This window comes from Scleropages formosus, chromosome 12 (assembly GCF_900964775.1).
Source record: "Scleropages formosus chromosome 12, fSclFor1.1, whole genome shotgun sequence".
In the NCBI taxonomy this organism is placed as follows: Eukaryota; Metazoa; Chordata; class Actinopteri; order Osteoglossiformes; family Osteoglossidae; genus Scleropages; species Scleropages formosus.
Genome location: NC_041817.1, coordinates 27,965,493 through 27,987,453, shown reverse-complemented (window position 1 = coordinate 27,987,453; position 21,961 = coordinate 27,965,493). Strand labels below are relative to the sequence as shown.

The 21,961-nt window shown below is 52.8% G+C and overlaps 1 protein-coding gene across 5 annotated transcripts; it reads right to left on the bottom strand.

The window, feature by feature from the left end:
- Positions 1–11,753: 11,753 nt before the first annotated feature.
- On the bottom strand, positions 11,754–21,332 carry LOC108930773 (major facilitator superfamily domain-containing protein 6-like). Of its 5 annotated transcripts, XM_029256960.1 has the most exons (9): positions 20,957–21,332; positions 20,464–20,802; positions 18,392–20,099; positions 15,341–15,438; positions 14,603–14,764; positions 14,317–14,415; positions 13,432–13,709; positions 12,967–12,970; positions 12,512–12,636 (listed from the first exon to the last, which is right to left on the bottom strand). In XM_029256960.1, exons 2-9 carry the CDS (start codon positions 20,558–20,560, stop codon positions 12,626–12,628), a joined length of 2,457 nt encoding a protein of 818 aa, XP_029112793.1. In that variant the 5' UTR covers positions 20,561–20,802; positions 20,957–21,332; the 3' UTR covers positions 12,512–12,625. The 5 variants fall into 5 exon arrangements, with proteins under 5 accessions (XP_029112789.1, XP_029112790.1, XP_029112791.1 ...); XM_029256956.1 differs by lacking the exon at positions 12,967–12,970 and having other exon boundaries at positions 11,754–12,636; XM_029256957.1 differs by lacking the exon at positions 12,967–12,970 and having other exon boundaries at positions 11,754–12,636; positions 20,464–20,696.
- Between the last annotated feature and the right edge of the window lie 629 nt (positions 21,333–21,961).

Here is a 21,961-nt window from a genome sequence, read left to right as displayed (position 1 = left end):
GCGAGGCGTGGGCGGCTGCTGCATGGAATACCGAGCGCGTGTCATGTCACACCGTGAACACGGCGCGCGGACACGGCAGGATTCCCTTGCAGTGGAGCGCAAGACACCGCGCGCGCCCACCACACGCTGCACACACACTGCGAGCGCGCGCGCACGCACGCACACACACACACACACACACACACACACGCAGACCCCCCGCTGTTGGACGCTCGAACCGATTACCCCCCGTGGCGCGCATTCCCCCCCCCGACTTATTTTCACACCCTCCGTGTTTACAGTGAATTGAGCGAACGGTCAGAATCGAGGAGGAGCAGAAACACACAAACACACACAGCGAGTGTTCGAATAAAAACACAACACACTTCAGTTTTTTCTGGTTTTTCCGACTTCTCTTTTCGAGGTAAATTGCAGTGGAAACCGGGGAACGAGAGTCTCGCACCTCTGGCTTCGTGCACTTCTATTATTATTACCATTACTAATTACTATTTTTATTATTATTATACACCCTTCCGCTCAGTCCGATATTCCACCTAGTTTTTATTAATGATTCAGTTCTCGATCAGAGAGCTAAGAAATCCATCCAAAACACTTTTTGCAGCAAATTATTATTGTTTATTGCCGCTGTCGTTGTTCACACATCATCATGATGTATATAAATGAAATTAAGAAGATGTAACACTGTAACACTAACACTGTAACACTGAAACCGAGTTCTGTGACTCTCGTCTGTTGTTTTGTGGTTAATCTCGTAAAGCCTGTATCATACCTTGCTTTCACCATGTTTATTTTGAATTAAGTGTAATACGGGTTTTTTTTGCGCAGTCAGGAGGACAAGCGTGACATGCACGTTCACACACACACACACACACACACACACACACACACACACACACACACACACACACACCTTTGCTTTTTTAAACGGGTTCTTTAGGGAGCTGAAGCTCAAACTGCTGAAGGAAATAAAGATTCGATTTTTCTGTGGAGCAGCAGTGCAACATGATGAGGTCGATTCCCACAGGAAACCCCAGTTACATGGGCTCCACCTCCATCTCTCCGACAGAGTTAAGTACGATCGGGACAGCAGGGGGCGCGGTGGTTAGAGCGTCACCTTTGGACTGAAAGGATCCAGGTTCGAATCCGCCCTCCTGCTGTTGTACTGACACTGAACTGATACAGTAAAAAAATGGCCCTGCTGCGTAAAATAGTGTAAGTTGCTAAATAGTGTAAACTTTGCAGAAAAGTGTCAGGTAAATAAATAAGTGTAAAAGAGCAGAGTGTGAGCCTGGAATTTTAGTAACAGAATCACTGGGAGGTTTTCACACACTTGAAGGTCCATGATGTCCTGATGAGGGACACCTGGTAGCGCAGTGGTTACAGCTTTGGATCCAGAGGTCGCAGGTTCGATTCCCAACCTCCAGCTGTAGTACCCTTGAGCAAGGTACTTACCCTAAATTCCTCCAGTAAAATTACCCAGCTGTTTAAATGTGCTAACAATTGTAACCTTGACACTGTAAGTCGCTTTGGAGAAAAGTGTAAATGTAAGTCATGTGTAACGTCCTTCTCCGTCCCACCAAACTGGACACATAAATCGGGGAGGGGGGGGCTGGAGCAGATCTGAAGGAGGACTGGGGAGAAAAAGGGAAGAGAGCTCCTCCTCCCTCCTCATACAGACCCCTCTGCTGCTCTCCCAGGATCTCTGCACTCCCACACAGGGTGATTCAGTCCGGTGGGGGGGAGATGCCCCCGGCCCACCCCTGTGGATGGGCAAAGGTCTCGGCCTGTTTGTCCACTCCGGAGAGCAGGACGGTTCCCAGAGCTCAACCTTCTAAACATGAGTTTCACAGTCCGTCCAAAACCAGCGAACCCCACTGGAGCGCCGATTCGGGGAACAAAGGCGTGTGAGGGGTCTCCTCACCCCAGAGCCCTGGAGGAATGTAAACAGCTGGTCTGCTGAGTGACCAGGAGATGCTTCTGGAAGCGAATGCACGATCCCTCAGCTTCCCGTTGCCGTGGGACACCACAGGAACACTTAAAACACTCAGAGTCTGCCTCGGCATCACAAGCTATTTTTAGGAACTGTGCACGCTCTGTGAGCTTCCGGAGGAAGATGGGGTGTGATTTCTTCATCCCACCGACAAGAGGAGGGGCTTTAACCCCGTCTCCACCTGGACCAACAGGATGTGGTACTTTGAACCTGCAGCTGCACTACAGCACTTTTCCTTCAGTCAAACTGCGAATCCTAAATGCCCTGGGTCTTAAATAATGATTCATTCCAAGATATTAACAATGTCAGAGCTCCCTATGCACCTCAGAGCTGCTGAATCCTTCCAAGGATTCAAAAAAGTTCTCAAACCCATGTCTTTCAGGCCCAGTTCTCTGCAGAGCTCCTGGAAGCTTCCTAAATGAGTCCTTCAGCACCTGCTGATTTTATCCACCTGTTTCTCTCTTTGTGTTGAAAAGTGTCTGGCAGTTAAGACAGAGATGTTCTTCTTCCCCACTGAACCGGTAAAGAGACCTGGAGCTTTGTGAGACGCGTTGTAGCTGTTTTAATCTACTTATTCGCATTGTTGAACTTGGCACCATGAAGCTCCACACACACACGCACACACACACGCACACACGCACACACGCACACACACACCCCGCTGTGGATATGGCTGCGGGTCAGCGAGGAGATCCGGGTGGACGTGAGGGTCTGGATCTGATCAGGGTGGAGATCACAATGCAGATATGGTCAAAGGTCAGGGAATAGATTGGTGCGTAGGTGGTCAGGGTGAGTGTGTCGGTCATGGAGAACCCCGGATGAGTTCTTACATCACCTGCTGGACCTTCACAGAGCTCGAACATTGATTCATGTGTTACCGTGGCAAAAGCAGACACCTCAGGCAGAGACATTCTTCCTGACACTGAACTACAATTATTCCAGTGTTCCAAGTGCTGCCAGGGAAACGCTGACATTTATTAAAGTATTTATCTGTGTATATATATTACCTTGACCTGGTACAATAAAAAATACCCTGCTGTATTAATGGATTTGAACAGTGGAAGTAGTTCAGTGTACAAATGTCACACTTAAGTCACCCAGGAGAAACAAATAATCAATAATAACATCAATAAGACCAATAAAGATTGCTTTTTCCAGTGGCTTTTGGAAGAAGGATTATGAAGCTGGACACCAGAAGCGGAGGAAAGGCTCCGCCCTGGACTGGAACATGTTCAGAAACTCATCCTCCAATCTGGACGAGTATGCCACAGTGGTCACAGACTTCATCAGGTACTGTGTAAATGTCTGCATACCACATAAAACAGTCCTCTCATTTCCCAACCAAAAACCGTGGATAACTGCCAAAATCTGAAATAAGAGCCGCGTGCGAACTTGCGTGTTTCAGTCCAGAGACATGGACACGTACAAGAAGAGCAAGTACGAGCTTCGCAAAGCCATCGCCAACGCGAAACGGGAATACAGCAGGAAGGTGGAATCGGAGTTTAACTGGACTCGAGATGCACGTAGGCTGTGGCAGGGAATCCAAACATTAACGGACGCGGACGTTGACGGGTGCCGCTCTGTCTCTCCTTGACGAATTGAACGCGTTTTATGGCCCTTCGAGTTCGAGAACAAATGCCCCCCGGTGAGGATCCCCACAGCGCTGCATGATAACGCCAGTCTCACCGTCTCTGTAGCACAAGTGAGAAAAACCTTTAGCCGTGTCAACATGCGCAAAGCTGCTGGTCCGGACGGAATTTCAGGGCGAGTTTTAAAAACATGCGGCGAACACCTGACTGCTTTGTTCACGGACATATTTAACACCTCCTTGAAAAGCTCAACTGTACCCACCTGTTTCGAAAACACCACCATTACCCCCATTCCTAAGAAAAACAAAGTGAGCTGCCTTAATGACTATCGCCCAGTGGCCCTGACCCCCATTGCAATGAAATGCTGTGAGAGGCTGGTGCTGGGACACATTAAGGACACCATCCCAGACACTTTGGACCCGTTGCAGTTTGCCTACTGCCACAACAGATCCACTGAAGATGCAATATCACACACACTTCACACTATTCTGTCTTACCTGGATAATAACTGCTATGCAAGGCTATTTGTGGACTCTATAGCTCAGCATTTAACACTGTCATCCCAACCAAGCTGATCCAGAAACTACCAGGGCTGGGACCGAGTGCCGCATTGTGCAATTAGATCCTGGATTTCCTCACCAACAGACCCCAACGTGTGCGGATTGGCAGTAATACCTCCTCCCCACTGACCCTCGACATTGGCACTCCACAGGGAAGCGTTCTGAGCCCGGTGCTATACTCCCTGTTCACACGACTGTGTGGCCAGTCACAGCTTCAACACCATCGTAAAGTTTGCTGACGATACCACCGTTGTGGGTCTGATCACCAACAACAATGAGACGGCCTACAGAGTGGAGGTGAGGCTCCTGGGAGAGTGGTGCCAGGACAACAACCTGTCTCTCAATGTCAATAAAACTAAGGAGCTGGTGATTGACTTCAAGAAACAGGATACAGTTCATGCACCCATCTATGTAGGAGGGGACAAGGAAGAGAGGGTCACCTTCACTGTCAGACTCACATGGACTGAGCACGCAGCATCAACCATCAAAAAGGCCCATCAACATCTCCACTTCCTCAGGCATCTGAAGAAAGCCCAGATGACCACTACAGTTCTCACCACTTTCTACAGGTGTGCTGCGGAGTCCGTCCTCACGGGGCGTATTGCATCCTGGGGTGGCAGCTGCTCCATACAGGACAAGAAAGCCCTACAGAGGGTGGTCAAAACGGCTCAGGGAATCACGGGCACGCGGCTACCAGCGGTCGAGGACACCTACGCCACACGCTGCCTCAGAAAGAGGATGCGCATCGTGAAAGATTACGGTCACCCCGCACGGGCGCTTTTCTCTTCTCTGCCATCTGCAAATGGCTGAGGCCTATTCGAACCCGCACTGCTAGGTACAGGAACCGCTTTTACCCCACCGCTGTAAGAGTATACAACACTCACCAATGTGCCACCTTTAGTAACTAGAGTTGGACTGCTCCTCCCAAGCACATTGGTAAATTACACTGCCACTTTAAGCATTCTCATTCTCATTCTCTCATTCTGAGTTCTCTGGCTGTCAACTGGTATTATTGCCATTACTGTTACCATTATTTATTGCTGTTGCTGTTGCACTACTCACTGTCATTGTTTTGTTTATGCAGTATTTCTATTGTCTCTGTCTTTGTCCATAGTCTGTGGAGAAGCATTCGGGAAGAATTTCATGATAGTTGTACATGGTACTTGTACCTATGACAATAAACTTGAAACTTGAACTTGAACTTGAAGCTCACACACAAACACAGTGTAATGTACCGCAGTAATAATACTGTCATTGGTAACTGACCTGAAACAATTTTTTCTAGAATTACAAAATTTTTCATACTGTACCTGTGTGTGATGGGACAGGATTGACAGGTCAGGGGTCAGGAGGGGTCAGCTCGCATTTGGCCAGGGTAGTCGGCCGGCACAGTGAGCACACACTGGGGGAGCAGCGGGGGGTTGGGGGAGGGGGGGGGGGGGTCACTGTTCTACGCCTGAGAGTGGAAACACAGAGGCCCATCGCATATGCACGCACACACACACACACACACACAGGTGTTTCTGCCCTCAGGGGTTTGTGTTTTAGTGTGCAGCTGTTTCAGTGTGGAAAGTCCATTCTGTGGTAATGAGGTAAAAAGCAAAGGAAAGCAAGACCTCCTTTACCACACGAGCGGTACGCTGCATAGCGCCGCCTCTTACTGGAAACGCACCTGGTCACTTCCACGCTCAGGCCTTCTCTCTCTCTCTCTCTCACACACAAACACACACACACACTGATACCCACCTGCTACTACTACTACTACCGCAGGAGGTGGGATTCGATCTCGGGTCGGCTCCTTCTAGTGGTATTTTGCAGCTCCAACCGCTACGCCCCCTGCTGGCCCCTGACTCCCAGCACTGTACAGCAATGCAGGAACTTCATTAAAAAGTGGCACCTGCTGTGATTTTGATGTCTCAGCTCCTCACCAGAGTTTTTTGCATGGTTTTTGTTAGAATAAAACAAACATTTTTGTTGCATAAGTGTCAACAAAGAACTTTTACTTAACAGATACCATGTCTTGGGTAATTTTTACACATCTGCCAGGCATCCAGCTGAGCTCTGACTTTCCGCAGTTTAAAACACAGGCTGATCTGCAGGATGGCCCCCTCCTTACCTTTGCCCCACCCCAGGTTCTGCCATCTGCCCCGCCCTCCCCCCAAGCCCCGCCCACAACCTCATCCAACAAACAGAACGCCTACGCGCCATGGGCCCCTCCCCTCACACGCTCTCTCACACATGGCTCCCACAGACACCCGGCTCCCCTGAGCTGCGACCGTTGAGTCCCTCCACCCTCCGCGAAACACGCCCACACAGACCAGGTCTGGCTTCCCAGCGGCCCTTGTGTGTGTGCGTGTGTGTGCGCGCGTCAAAGGAAGGGAAACGTTGGTCTGCGCACTCATGTGAAAACAGACTGAGTATGTGTGAGAGAGGATCTGACAACTCATCTGAGTGTTGTGTGTGTGTGGTTTCAGTAGGAGTGTGTACCTGCTCGCACTGGCAAGCCTGTTTGTGCAAAGCGTTTACATGTGTGGGCAGATGTATGTCTGTGCGCATTAGGTTTTTGTGTGTGTGTGTGTGTGTGTGTGTATGTGAGAGAGAAAAGCTACTGGTGAACATCTACTGACATCTGTGTTACAGCAAGGACACGGATGCCTGACCACCCAGTGTCAAGTCTCCAGTGTGTGTGTATGAGACTTTGTGTCCACACAGGGGCCGATGTGTGTGTGTGCATGTGAAGTATTTGTCTGTGTCACACTGGGAGTTTGTGATGTGAGCAAATAGCTCCTGGGGAACTTTCCCACGACTTCCGTGTGATGTGGCGGGGGAGGGGGGGGGGGACACCATCCAGAGAACCAGCTTCCACTGAAGGATCGTGTACCATTTGTCCTCGTTATTAGATCATCAGTTTCTTCTCCGAAACAACTTACAGTGCGAGGTCTGTACACAATGCTATTTACACTGATTTACCCATTTCTACTACAGGTACTGTGTCAGATCAGGGTAAATACCTGATCATAGGCAGTACAGCAGGATCAGGACTTGAACCCATGGACTCCTGACTGCAAGGTGGCAGCTCTAATCACTGCGCCCCCTACTGGCCCTGCTCATATCTTCAGGAACGGAAGTCAATGTGACCAGAGTTAGGAGCTCTTGTGAATCTGTGTCCAGGTGACTCTTCCGGGAGGGGGGGAGCTCTAGCTGAGTGATTTCACGGTTAACGCACACCCTCGGAGAGGAGTGCCCCGGTCGCGTGACCGTGACCGTGACCGCTCAGCTCACGGACGACCCCCAAAGACCGGTCCGTCTTCGGTGAGCCGGAGCCACGGGATTCTTCCCTGGCGGGTAGGAGGCTGCGCTCTCGGCCGGAAACGTCACGGGAAGTGGTCTGGTGCGGGGGGGGGAGGTCGAGGTTCTGCTTGTCTCACCACGAGACTGCATGAGAAAAGAGGTGGTTCCTGGTGCCGAACAGGACAGTGTTTCATTTTCACTTCAAGTCAACTTACAAAAATAACTAGCTTTTGTATGAAGGAAAGGAGAGGAAAGGAAAGGAAAGGGGAAAAGGGAGGAATGGTTTGGTTTTGTTTCCATATCTGTCATGATGTAGAAATCTCACAAAGCAACAGCATTTTCTGATCACACTTTTGCAGTCCTGGGGGCAGCAGGTGGCATACCTGCAGTGCCCCCCCACCCCCCACCCACAGGGTCTCAGAGATCACAGGTTCGCAGCCCACCTCCTGCTGCAGCGCCGACGATCGAGGCACTTGCCTTGGCAGAGTAAAAATTACCCTGCTGTATAAATGGGCAAATGAGTGTAAGTTGTTTCGTCAGCTGAATGAATAATGGAATGTAAATGAGCTCCCAAGTCCGACCGCACCTCAGCTGGACGGTCACGGTCCTCCGGGGCGATGGCGAACGGTACACATGACTGGATTCATAACCTGAGTAATACAAATATGGTGTTTTTTATTATCAGTTGCCAAGCAACCCATCCAGCCACCTGGACTCACAGCTGTCGCACTGTCTCATATTTAGAGCCACACACACACACACACACACACACACACACACACCCATATATATGTGAGACATTTAAAGTAGATGCCTGACTTGGCCTCATCGTGTGATGCTTGGCTCCGCCCTCCAAACAGCTCCATCTCTTCCCAGCATGAGGCCAACGACACAAACGCTTTGAAAGAGGGAAGGAAAAACATGGTATTTCCACCTCAGTTGTCCCCGAACGTCGTGGTGCCGCTCTGAAACACCACATTAAATGCGATGCAATAAGGAAACAAACCGAGCTGTAAATAAGAGGAGCGCAGATTGAAAAGAAAAACATTCCCAGGGAGCAACTGGAAACGGTCGACACAAACGGAGCCAAAGATCAGTTTTGCCTGAAACGTTTCATTTGTTTTTATTGTTATTATTTTTTATTTTTGCTCTCAGTCAGCAAACTAAGTTTCTCGTGTTTACCAGACATCAAGTAAAAAAGGGGCCCCGCTGAGAACAGGCTCCTCCCACTCAGCCGCCCACCCGCCGCCGCTCCTAGCTACTGGCTGTCCTGTGAGCCCCAGGCGTCGATCGGGCTGCGAACATGAGAGGCTCCGTCTCTCTCGCGTTATAAAACGGCGTCTCGACGCACCGCCGCCTTCGCCTCGTACGCGGCTCCGCTTTCGCTCGCGGTTCTGCGGTTCTCTTAGAACGCAGTCCCAGGGATCCTGCGGCAGGGGGCGTAGTGGTTAGAGTCATCACCCTGCGATCATAGGCCTCGGGTTCGAGTCGCCCGTCCTGCTGTAGTAGCCTTGACTGGGGTACTTACCCTGAACTGACACAGTCGAAATTAGAGTGCTGTATAAATGGGTCAATTAGCATAAGTCGTAACACTGTAAGCACCTTTGGAGTAAAAATGAGCGTAAAATGAGCTCGTCGTCGGGCGGCACGGTGCTGCGAGAGGACGTGGGTTCGATCCCCGCTCAGTCTGTGTGGAGTTTGCATGTTCTCCCTGTGTCTGCGTGGGTTTCCTCTGGGTGCTCTGGTTTCCTCCCACACTCCAAAGACATGCTGTTCAGGTTTCCCCATAGTGTGTGAGTGACAGAGACAGAGAGCGTGTGCGTGTTCCACTGATGTATGGATGAGTGACCCACTGTAAGAGCGTATCTAGCAGTTTAAGTCACCACGGTGAATAAGGTGTGTGGGCTCATAACACTACATAGAGTTCATTGGAAGCTGCTTGGATAGAAGTGTCTGATAAATATGTAAATGTAAAATGATTTTTCAACAGTATTTTCCTGACGATGAGTTTCAGTTTCTGCCCCGATAAGGGAGCTTTGCCGGCATCCCACGGAGATGCTGGGCAATGACGAAAGACCCAGCGCAGACCGAAGGGATCAGTTTGGACCCCAGAAGAACCACAGCGGTACAGTAAAGTGAGCAGTGAAGAAACACCTGGAAAAGGGTAAAGTTCTCGTACCTCGTACTTCCCGCCCGGGTACTGCACTGCTGACCGCGGCATTAAATTCAACACGGTGACGGCCTTCGCCGCCCCGTCACACATGAAAGGGCACCGAGACAGTTACGAACACTGCGAAAAAATCAGTTAAAACGAAAAAAAAGACCGCATTTTTTCTCTAAGTGTGACTTTTTTTTTCCACGAGCGTTTTCCCCCGACACCAGCGCTCCTGTTACATAACCGCAGGTTGTTGGGTCCAAACACCACGCTCCCCTTCCGCCCCCTCCTACCCCAAGCGACCTCGCCGTCGACCTGCCGACAGTGACGAGCGCCGCCCATCAGTCATGCGTGTGTCGTGACAGACGTGTTGGCACGTGGCTTCGCCCGTGTTATTCAACAGCTGGAGTCGCAGCCAAACAGCTGGAGGTGGATGTGGGTATGCAAATGGGGGAGTGCACTGTCAGAGTTACGTAGGTGTGGGGGGGTGACGCAGACCCTTTACCGTCATGGCGACCTTCCCCCGCCAGCCTCCGTCGCTCACCGCCGAGCGCCGCCCCACCCTTGCACTTTTATTTGTCCATTTAACACACACCTGTGTACAAAGTGATGTGCAACTTTGTAAACGACAAAGAGCTTTAGATGCACAGACACCACCATGTTGTTGGTTCACATCCCTCCAGTAGCAGCTACAGAAGTGACATTCTGCACCATCGTCTGCAGACTCAGTGACCGCCCACAGGGTTTCTCGCATCCCCCACTGGCACGGAGTGTGTTGCAGGTAGGGCTCGCGGACCTTTGACCTGTGCAGGTGGGGGACAGAGAGAGAACCAGGCTGTTCGCTCACCTTCCTGCACACGGGGTCAAACGCAGAAATGCCAGCGATCCCGCTTCAAAAAACACACGGCACTCACAGCAACACTGTATTTTACCACGGTAAGCAGCTGAGACAGACCGTTCCCAGGATCGCGTCTACGTTGAAACGCCCCTGGCAGAGTTCAGTCCCGCCTGCACGAAAAACGCGTCCAAGATGCAAACACCAGATGTTGTTTCGAACCAATTACTGGGATTTGTGAAAAGAAGAGCATCATGGGAAATTTAAGTGGAGATATTTGCAGTGACACATTAAGGGCACATTGAACAGCAGGTGCGTTCAAAGCACTGTTGACCGTGGTAGAAAGAGCAGCGGTGAGTTTATCACCCGCAAACTGTCCCTTGACTGGTCAGGCAAGTCGTTCCACCGCGGAGCAGTTCCGCGGCGCCACAGTGTGTAGCGCACATGTTAGTGCTAAGAAGAGCTGCAGAATTAGAGGGAGATATTTCACTTAGGGCTGAAACCCACTCCTGGAGCATCTCGGTCTGGAGGCAAAAGTCGGGGTGTTCGAACCAGATCCCTCAAGTAGACAGCGACAGTTTTAACCACTACACTATCTGCTGTCCTGTACCAGTAGAGCATGGGATTAAAGCCCTTCTCGGGAAGAACAAGAGCATTCGAACCCGCACCCCGGGTGATCCAACAACCCCGTGTCCCATGACCGCTTCCCGTCTGCCCTCGATTTGCTGGATCTGGGTTTCCGAAAGGGGCCGGGGTTCGAACCCTGGATCTGCAGGTCCGCCTGCGAGTCGCGAACATCGCCGCCCCAGCAGGTAGTCAGCTCGACTCCCCCAGCGAACATCTTCTCAGTAGCTCAGGTGTTGTGAATGTCACTTCCCCTTTTCTGCACCCCTTTCAATCCCACCTGAGAAGATCAAACGCCTTTCACTTCTGTCACCACAACAAACGATCACGTTACCGCGGTGTTTACAGCGCTCGGGCGAAGCGTGGCGTTCGTTAGTCTCTCTGCAGGATCCGCTTCCTGTTTCCAACGCCTGGAGGAGAGCGCACCCCCGCCCCCCTCGGTTTGATGATGGTGGCTCAGCGGAATACTGCCCCCTACTGATCGCTTCTAGGAATAACCACAAAAAGAGGCTGAGCTGCTTCTTATGGAAAAATCAGGAGCCGTTTCCCGCTCAGCTTCCAGCGTCAGACTTTGGATGAATTTATTGTTTGTTCTTCTAAGTGTTTCTTCCACAACTGCGTATTTAAGCTTCCACTTCTAATATTAGGTGTTATAAATTAAGAAAAAAAAAAAAGGAAAAATATGAAGGCAGGACAGACACACATCTGGTTTGCTGAAGTACTTTGTTTTATTAAAACAATCTCAATTCCCTTTCGGCATCGGAATAACATCGTATTACACCACGGTAACCCGCGTGAAGAGCTCTTCTCTTTCTGGAGATCGAAAAGGCCACGACGAAGCAAACAGGAAGCGAAGGCACACAGACTCCAGTACACACAGATAGAGAGGAAAAGCAGAAACAAAGACAGTCGTTACAGTAGGATACAGAGCAGTGACTCTGTTAATATTAATATTATTACTATTAATATTATTAACATTATTAATACACTCAAATGCGCTGCGATGGTGGAAGTGTCCGCCGGTAAGCGCACGTAGGTCAGGCACTTCTGCAGGTGAGCGGCAGTGGAAACACGAGCAGGAGCAGCGCTGTTGTGGGAGGAGCTTAAGGTCACGCGAAGAGGCCACAGGAACATGGTAACGCGTGGTGTTTACCCACAATCCCCTAGAGGATCCAGACGGCGCGAAATTCATCCATCCAGGAAGGGCGACCCCACACGCCGCACCCACTTTCCGGTTCTTACCTGGTTCAGCTGTAACGAGTTTAACCCCCCCCCCCCCCCCCGGCGCATAGTTCAGTGGGGTTTTGGATCACCTGTCGGATCAGCTGTGTGAACCAGACCCCTCCCCACCGGGGGTCTCTTCATCATTCTTGAGAGGGGTTAAACTCTGAGGAGGCGGAGTCTGTTGGCAGGTGGGCGGAGCCTGCTACGGTTTGGCTGTGGTCAGTAGGGTGGGAGGGCTGGGGGGTGTCCAATTGGTCTGGGGGTCCCGGGGGGGCCTTTGCCTGCTCAGACATGCCGGAGGGTTCGCCTGGGTGAGCTCGTGATGCACCCTCACCAGCAGAGTCAACTGGAGTGGCATTACTTGTCTCCTAGCAACCAAAACACACACACACACACACACACACACACACACACACACACACACACACACACACACACACAAAGGGACGATGCCACACAGAGAGAGACACACAAAGGATGAACATGAGATCGCACAACGATAACTGGAAAAGCAAAATGAGGGAAAGAGAGCAGAGATTTGCGGTCGACCTCCTCGAGGAACGACGTTCACAGGTGTTTCATTTCATCTCTAAAAATAACACTCGTAGCGGAGAAATTAACTATTAAACTATTAAGTCACGCGGCGAAAACGAATCAAGTCGCCTCCGCTCAGCGAAAGACAGAGGGGAAGTTCTCACCTTTCTTCAGGTCCCACCCGAAAGCGTGAAACGTGAGAGATGGCACAAGTCACACACGCGGTTTGATAAACACAAGAGACGCCTGAGAGCAGCTGCACGTTGGAACGAACGACCGGACAATCCGGTGCATCACACTAGTATTTCTTAAATATCGCTTTCTAGAAAAAAGGCAAATTGTGTCATTATGTTGAGTTTAGTTAAAATACTATCATGTTAAAATGATTTAAGGGAAGGGAGGATGACACATGAAAACAACTGGTCAGTCACATGACTGCACGGGGGGGGTGACAATCCAATGTATCACGCACATTACTTTTTGCTACATTTAGGTTTTTAACCCAGCTACGTCTCCCCGGCGCTGTAAAAAGGCCCCGAGGACAGAGTGTGGTACGAGGCCCTTATTTCACAGGTGCCGTCAGCGGGAGAGGATGGCGGTGGGGGTGGGGGTGGGGGTTACGCCCGTACCTGCAGCGGCTGGAATTCGGTGGCGTTGTTCTTGGACAGGACCAGCACCTCTCGGATCTGGCAGACGGCGAAGGCGATGGTGACCCAGGGCGAGGCGGAGATGACCCAGGCGGGCTTGTTGAGGTCCTCCTGCTCCTCCTGGTGCCTCGTCTTCTTGATGGGGGGCCGCGGGTCCGGTCGGGGCATCAGGGAGTCTGGGTGGTGCTCTACTAAATCGATGGTTGCTATGGGGACCGGGCTGGATGGAACCGGAATGTTCTCTGCCAGCATCATGTCCTCTGAAAGGGGGTAAAAACATCCTTTAAGTGTCTTTAAGTCCTGTAAGAGAAAGTGGACTCAAAGAGGGTCTCCTGCTCTGCAAGAACATTGAAAATTAAGTGTTCAAACCCGTAACACCAGATGCAGCGTTTTACAGAGAGATACTGCTGTATACATACAAGCGCATAGGTTTCTGGTTCTGGCTCCGGTGTGGTGGAACGACCTCCCTCCCCTGTCGCTCAGAACTGCTGAATCTCTCTCTACATTTAAGAAGGATCTCAAACTTCACGCCTTTCAAACTCACTTTTCCCCCCGATCTCAATAAACGCGTACGTGTTTATGTTCGACAATTTTTTTAAATAACTCGTCTAATAACGCATAAACCTTTCCGCACCCCTCGCGTCATGTACGCTGGTTTATACTGCAGTACGTGACGAATGTACTGTACTCCACAGTCGTGTCTGTATCCAAATCTCTCCTTCTGTTGATGTCATGAACTCTGTTTTTCTCGGAGATGTGCGTCGCTTTGGAGAAAAGCGCCTGTCTGTCTGTTGAATGAGAAAATGTAACTGTCGTCGATAGAGTTTTTACACCGCTGCGCGTGGTAACTGCGCAGGGATGCGGTACCTTTGTCCTCGTTTTGTCCCGTGAGACACTGGATGAAGGAGAATATGAGGAGGATGACAAGCGAGGCCATTCCGAGTCCTCTGAACGTCGCCGCCGCTCCTGGAACACACGAGAGTCAGAGCCGCTCCTCCGCATTACCGCAAACGCATGCGGTAAAGCACAGTACAGCCCATCGGGCGAACACACCTCAGCGAAAAGGTGCGTGTGGGGGGGATTGCTACAAACACAGGAGGGAAAGCAGCACCCACGGTGCAGGTGTCGTACTGATGCCAGGAGGCGTTCGTACCGAAGTAGTTGACGAAGACTCCGCCCACCATGGCCCCGCAGCCCCGCCCCAAGCCCAGGTGCAGCCCCTGCAGGATCCCTTGGGCGGAGGTGCGGAGGGCGGGCGGCACGGCGGCGCTCAGGTACGAGATGCAGGCTGCCCAGACGGAGGCGTGAGTGACACCTGCGAACGGACAAACGGACGGACGTCAGCGTGGGCTTCGGGTCGGACGGGAGGACGGCGGCGCGGACCCTGACGAACGTCTCCGTCGATCGGTGTTGTTTCGAAGGCTGAAAAGGGGGGAGATTCCGGGAAACCAAATGGTGGTTCTTGTTCCTGACGGGGAGCTCAAGGTCCTGGGCAACAGTGTCCTGCCACATGACGGTGGGAACTCGAACCGAAACCACTTGAAGAAAAGCCCTTGCCTAGGGTGCGGGCACACACACACGCACGCACGCACACGCACACGTACACGCAGGCTGCACCTCCTCCTCCCTCCAGAGTCGTCTGTGCCTTTCCAACAGCCATTGTTGCACCCCTTCCATTTCCTGTCACACAGAGGCAATTTGCTGCTTTCTGCCCAAACAAATTAAACCCCCCCCGCCTCCGCCCCCCACCCCAGACGCAGAGCAGGGTGTGTGACAAGCGCCGGCTTTAAGCAACAGAGCGGCTGAGCTCCGGCAGCCCTGTGCCAACATCCGCCCCAAAGCCAAACAGGTCGCCTCCCGCCCCGTGTGTCAACAGGAGCTCCGCACTCACCTTGGAGCACCTCCATGGGGAGAACTATCCAAGCGTTCTCCAAGTAGGAGATGTAGAGGTATCTCGCCGTGTTGCAGGCCAGGCCGATGTAGAGAACCCTGCAAGAGGAGGGATCCTTTAGTCACGGCAGCACCTGCTCGTGGGACCAGTATGAGGTGTGAATCCACCTGCTAGAAAGCATTTCTTTTTGTTCACAAGGTGTTTGGAGAACGAGTTTGGGCTGCGAACGAGGCGCCTCGTCCTCCCAGCTCCCCTGCGGCGCTTCCCTGGGACGTCGGGCACTTGGGCCGCTTCGCCTTCCCTTCTCTCTTCAGGCCAGTTTGTCCCATACAGCTGTTACCCAGGTGGACTCACACTTGTCACACACACTGGATGTGGGAGGAGAAAGTGCTCTGCGCGCTCGTCCCAACGTACAGGACCCGAGGTCGGTCGGTCAGTCGGTCGGTACAAGGCCTGGACAGACTATGAAGTTCCACACACTCCAGCTCACTTGGTGGGGCCTCCTGGACTTAAGATTCGTTCACATTACACAAACAAACAAACGCACTGGCTGAAACCGCTTGTCCCAAGTGGGGTTGCGGCGAGCCGGAGCCTAACCCGGCAACACAAGGCGCAAGGCCGGAGGGGGAGGGGACACACTCAGGACGGGTAGTTCACATGATGTGGAAATACACTATTATACTGTATTAAAAACAACAATATCTACATTCATTAGCTTATATTTTGACACAAAAAGTGTTAGAACTATGCAACCTCTTCAGTAGGACCTTCCTTACCCATTCAAAGTTAGACACGGGAACCCCGGTGCCGGTTACGGTTGGGGTTATAATAACCCCGGTGCTACTATATAATAACCGAAAGAGATGAGAATCCAAGCTTTACTGCCCAGTAAATGTTGAACAATCTGGAATTTGTTCAACACGCCTTATTTCAGTCTCATCGAAGCAGCCGATTCTTCACTGAAAAGCTTCGGTGAGAAATGAGGCCGGGATGCCTGACGTTCCTTAGCGGGCATTCGCGAAGCAGAAGCTCGTCCGGGACGCGCAGGGAATGGCGTTCGCCGTCGGCTACGATTCGGCGCGACTTGCCGACTCGCATCACCGTCACGATCGGGAGCGGCGTTCCGCACGGCACCGCGCCGGGACCAATCGCAATGTTGAATCATGTGCTAAAGTGCCCCGAAACACGTGAAAAAAAAACTGCGTGAGATGCGAGGGACCTCTTTGTTTCTCAAACCTTCAGGAAGTTCAGGTAACATTTTGTGAAACTACTGTAAAAATCACAGCAGCGAACTTAGTAAGCAGGATGAGTGGGGGGGAGGGGGGGCTGGAAAAATACCACAGACTCACCGAACTGCTCCAAGTGTCACAGAAGCTCGGCCCCACACCGAGTTCGCATCGACTCCCCCCGCAGACACGTGGCGGGAAACGGAGGGTCCCGGGGAGCTGCTGTCAGCCTGAGCGCTTCTGTCGCGGCACCGGCGACTCTCCACCGCGAACCCCCGCGGGGGGTCACGGAAGGCCGAACCGCATTCCACTCGACGCTGCCGTCACACTACGCTTCGCTACTTTTCAGTTATAACATCCTACGTAACGTCCTGCGTCAGACACTCTTATGCACAGAGTATCACCTACTGTGGGTTCCGACATTTCTCTTTACTTACTAGCTATTCGGGTGACAAAGTGACTGGAGCTGCTGTCTTCCACTCAAAGACCCAGGTTCGAATCCCACATACTGCTGTTGTATTCTCCATCAAGGTACTCGCGCTGAATTGACACGATACAATTTACCGTGTTGTGTAAACGGGTAAATCAGTGGAAATCACTTAGGACAAAAGTGACAGGTGAATACATTAAATGCTCATGCAGAGGGATGTTATTATTAAGTCTATTTTTAGCTCTCTTCCCTTCAAAGTGAGATACCGTTCGTTTTGTACACAAAGTAATTTCTACTGCTACTACAGTAGGAGCTGCCGTTTGGACCAAGGCACAAGGCATTAGCTCTAATCTCTATGACATCCATCGCTTGTCCAATGCAGGGACATCGAGGTCCAGGGCCTATCCTGGAAAGATAGGGTGTGAAACAGGGTACATTACTTTTACTCACATAGCTGATGCTTTCCCCCAAAGCCACTTACAATGTTAATCTATTTACAATTATTTACCCATTTAGGGAGAAATTAGAGCTCAAGGGAACTGAAGCTGGAAGTGAGATTTAAACCTGCGGCCTTTTGGTCCAAAGGTAGCAGCTCTAACCACTACGCTACCAGCTGCACATCCAGCACAGGGCACCAGTTATGCTACACTAACCCTAATATGAGAAGGTTAACTAAGATTTATTTGTATTATCTTCCAGGAGTCTCTTCTCACACCGTCGAGCCCTACGTGTTAACTAATGTCTCCAAGCAGCGATTAAAACCGCATTCTTAGCACGGCAGTAGAGGTACCTAGAAGGGTTGTTATGGCGAAGCCACGCTATGTCGGCTTGATCTTCCCCACTCTGCAAAAACAACGCAGCTCCACCCTCTCGGAGCATTTTCCCAAGGTGCAAAGCTGGCACAGGAGCGCCGGATTGTTCCGAAGGGCGGCAGCGCGACACGTGCCACGCCATCGACCGGTCCGCGCTAAATCTAGCACCGTGCGCTCAGATGTCCCCGGAGCGCGTCACGCGGGAGAGGCCGGGCAGGGCTCGCGGTCACAGAACAACCGCGTCCTGGAGAACCCGGCTGGAATTTCAACCGATAAGGCGTGGAAACAGCAGGTCTGTTTCTGGCACTGTGGAATCCGACCGAAAGCGAGCACAAGCGAGATGCTGAATATCTGAATCGCCTCACATGAAGCCGAAAGGTCGGAGAGCTCCGCAGCGCTCTCCGAATAGGAAGAAGCGGCATCGTGTCGAACGCGGACGCAACTAGTACCGAGAAGGAGCGGCTCGCACCTCATCGGGAACGGACATCGTGCGGCAAGCGGCACGCCCGCTTCAAGCGTCACGTTAAGGAACGTGCAGAAGCACGTTTACGCTGGAACCTTCTGCCACCCCCCCATGCCGTACCTGACGTGGCCCACCAGTTCGATAAACTTGTGGCTGGCGAAGTACGCGGTGAGCTCCGACACGTGGCTGAGGACGGAGCAGACGCCGAAGAGCGTAGTGGTCCCCTTCAGGTCCTCCAGGTGCCAGTAGAGGAAGGTGAATACGAAGCCGTAGCCGAAGCCCATGAACCAGGCGACGAAGAGCACGGTGCCGTAGCGCACGCTGCACAGCAGCCGGATGAGGTCCGTGTAGCGGAACGGGCGCTGGGCTCCGCCGGGGGCCGCGGCCGCCTCCTCCGGGCTCACCTCCGGGCTCACCTCCGGGGACGGGGCGTTCCGGGCCACCTGGGGCATCTCCACCTCGTGCGTCTTCTCGTCCCCGTCCTCCTCGTCCTCGACTCGGCCCTCGCCGCTGTCGTCGAAGTAGAACTGCGTGGCCACCAGCAGCGCCACGCCCATCAGCACCCCGAACACGATGAAGGCGATCTGGTAGTTTTTGTACGTTGGCTGGACGCAGCCAGTGCCCTGGATGAAGAGCGCGATGTGCGTGTGGTCGATCCAGATGCCCACGGAGAGCATGGCCAGGCCCCAGCCCAGCGAGCCCCACATCCTCTGCAGGCCATAGCGGTCGCGGTGCCGGCCCAGGTACTGAAGGGTCACCGTGTCCACGATGGTCACCGCTGGGGCGCTGAAGAACTCGCCAATGATAATGACCAGCAGGATCAGCAGGAAGATGGTCTCAACCTGGTCTTTGTTATAGATGATGTTGTACTCCTTGGGTTTAGTGCTGGTGGCTTTTGTGGTCGTTTTGATGATGGCAGAGGCGGTAGTGGTTGAATGGTTGCTGGAGGAGAAGTTTGAACCAGTCTGGTTGGTAGAAGACAAGCTGGAGACCGACTGGATGGTAGATGATGAGTTGGAGGCTGAACGGGAGGTGGAAGGGAAGGTGCTGGTGCTCATGGTGGTGGCGCTACTGCCAGTCTCTGCGGTTGAGGTTGTGGTTGAGGTTGTGGTTGTAGTGACGGTGGAAGGTACAGCGGACACATCCTTGGTCACGTTCTCCAGGTAAGCTGGGCCCACGGTGTCGTTTCCACCGGCGCTCCTGACATATCTGTGCGGTGAACTGTAGACGGACAGCAAGTCAAGCACGAGCGGGGGAAGGGCAAGGTCGTCCCCGGCGACGCTCCGGCGGTTCCTGGAGTGATTCGCGACGGAGCTGTTGGCGATCGGGTTCTTTTCGACGCAGGTCATGCCGGCGGGCTTCACGAAGCCGATGCCGAGGTTGAACACGAGCCAGCACAGCACCGAGAACAGCAGCACCGCCTTGCCCTTCCGAAAGCGGTCTGCCACCACGCCCCAGAAGGGGGCGCTGCAGAACTCGATGAAGTAGCGGATGCCCACCAGCAGGCCGCTCTGGCTCGGCGACATCCCCAGCTGTTTGTAGTAGACCGGCAAGAGGGGGTGCAGGGAGCCGTAGGCTGCGTAGAAGAAGAAGTAGAAGACCTTGGAGATGAGGAGGTGGTTCTCGATGCGAACGCAGCTCTGCTCCAGACAGTCCGTGTCGGGCTCGTGGGACGGGGCGGCGGACGCCTCCGACGGAGCTCCCGAAGAAGCAGGGTCCGCCACCTGCTCCAAGGACAGCGTGTTGAAGGGCTCGGCCAGAACGTACTTCCTCTTCTGGTCCTCCTCGTCGTCCGTCAGGATCGCCACGCGGTCGTCGCTCGCCATCTCTACGGCGTCAGAAAAACACAAAGAGAAGAGGGGCTGTTGGGGCAGAACGCGGACTGACCGTCGCCATCGTACACGGGCTCAGCAGGCAGCGTAGCGTCTGCCTTAAGCGTTATCGGCATCTTTACAATTAAAGTACAAGAAATGATAGAAACGAACTGGTAACGAGGCCTGGAAACCTCTTCACTCGAAGGCACACGTTAGCCACTTTCCATCCATTAATTGCCATGACAACAGGGCTGCTGCCCTTGGGGCGGGTTCCTCCTTTACAAACAGCCTGTATCTGATTTCACCCCCCCCCCCCCCCGGGTTCTGCCCCCAATTCCCCCCATGCCGTACCGCGGTGCCACAGTGGCACTGACTCACCACAGAGAGGTCCAATAACCCATCTCTGGGGTTTCCATGGCAATCTGATGCTGCCTGCTTCAAGACTCAACGTGAACCCAGTGCACTTGTCACACATCCTATGCAAACTGCAGCCTCATGGGTTGGGTCCGAGTGATGACGTCACCCGCGGGCTGGCCTCTCGCGGTGCTCTCGGTCGGGCGCGCGGACAGCTCTCCTCGCCTCTTATCTCGCCCGCGTTTGCGGAAGTGCCACTGTATGAAGGGCGTCGTTGTGTAAAGACTGCGCGCTCGCGGGCCCGTGCACGCGCATCGCACTGGAGCTTTCGCTTTAGCGGATAAACTCGGGCTATAAACACGACTGTAATTCAGAAAACGAATTAAAAAAAAAAAAAAAAAACACACGCACAGAGACGTGAAGTAAGGAAATGTGAAATGACACTGACACTAGTGTAAGTATGCGGATCGTGAAGCGGCCCGGGCGGCGGGGAGTCCCGGCGCTCACCTCAACTCACCTGTCTGTGTCTGTCACGACACTTGACTTGTCACCTGTCCGCGGTTCCGTCTCGCTCTCTCTCTCTGTGCCTCGCGCTCCCGCTCGGGACTCCGGCAGGTGACCCCCCGTGGCCGTGCACGCTGCAGTCTCGCGCAGCAGCTCATCTACGGACACGAGCGGGGCCCCCCCGCCGGCACCAGGCGCTCCCTCCGCATCGCACGCCGCGCGCACACATAAAAATCAGCGATGACCGCAAACGCAAACAAAGAGAAATATTAAATGGATAAAATAAAAAAGAGAGCGAGAGCGAGTGTGTGTATGAGTCTGCGCGCGGCGCTGTTCTTCTCCTCAGATACGCTCCTCTTCGACGCCCATGTTCGTGCGCAGCGCCGGGAAGCCGGAGCGCCGGGGGGGGGTGGGGGTAGTGACGTCACTTCTCACCTGGGCACGAACGGCAGCATCCGCGAGAGGAGGAGCTCGCGCTGCGGCGTTAAAGGCGCCCGGCCCGTGAAAGCGCGGGGTCGCTTTTATTATTAGCCATCGATCATATCGCCGGTAGCGGAGTTCCGTCAATTATTGACTCAATTATGAGGACAAAGAGAGTAAAGTAAGAAGGAGCGAAGGGACGACGCCATGAGAAGCTGTTTCATTCAAGCTGTTTCGTTCTCGACTGTGCGTCACATTTACATTTAAGATCAAATTCACTCGGACAAGGGGGGTGAGGTGGTGCGGTGGTGCGGACCGGGTCGGACCGGGTCCCGCTCTCCGGTAGGGCTTGGGGTTCGAGTCCCTCTTGGGGTGCCTTGCGACAGAGACTGGCGTCCCGTCCTGGGTGTGTCCCCATGCCCTGTCTTGCCGGGCTAGGCTCCGGCTCCCCGCGACCCTCTCTGGGACAAGGGGTTCAGACTTTGACAACGAAAAGGTAGAATGTCGCCTATAATCCTGTGATATTATGATTCTGCGAACATAATTCCGAACTTGTAAAATTGCTCTTATTGATTATTCTTGAAATCGTTTCGTTCCT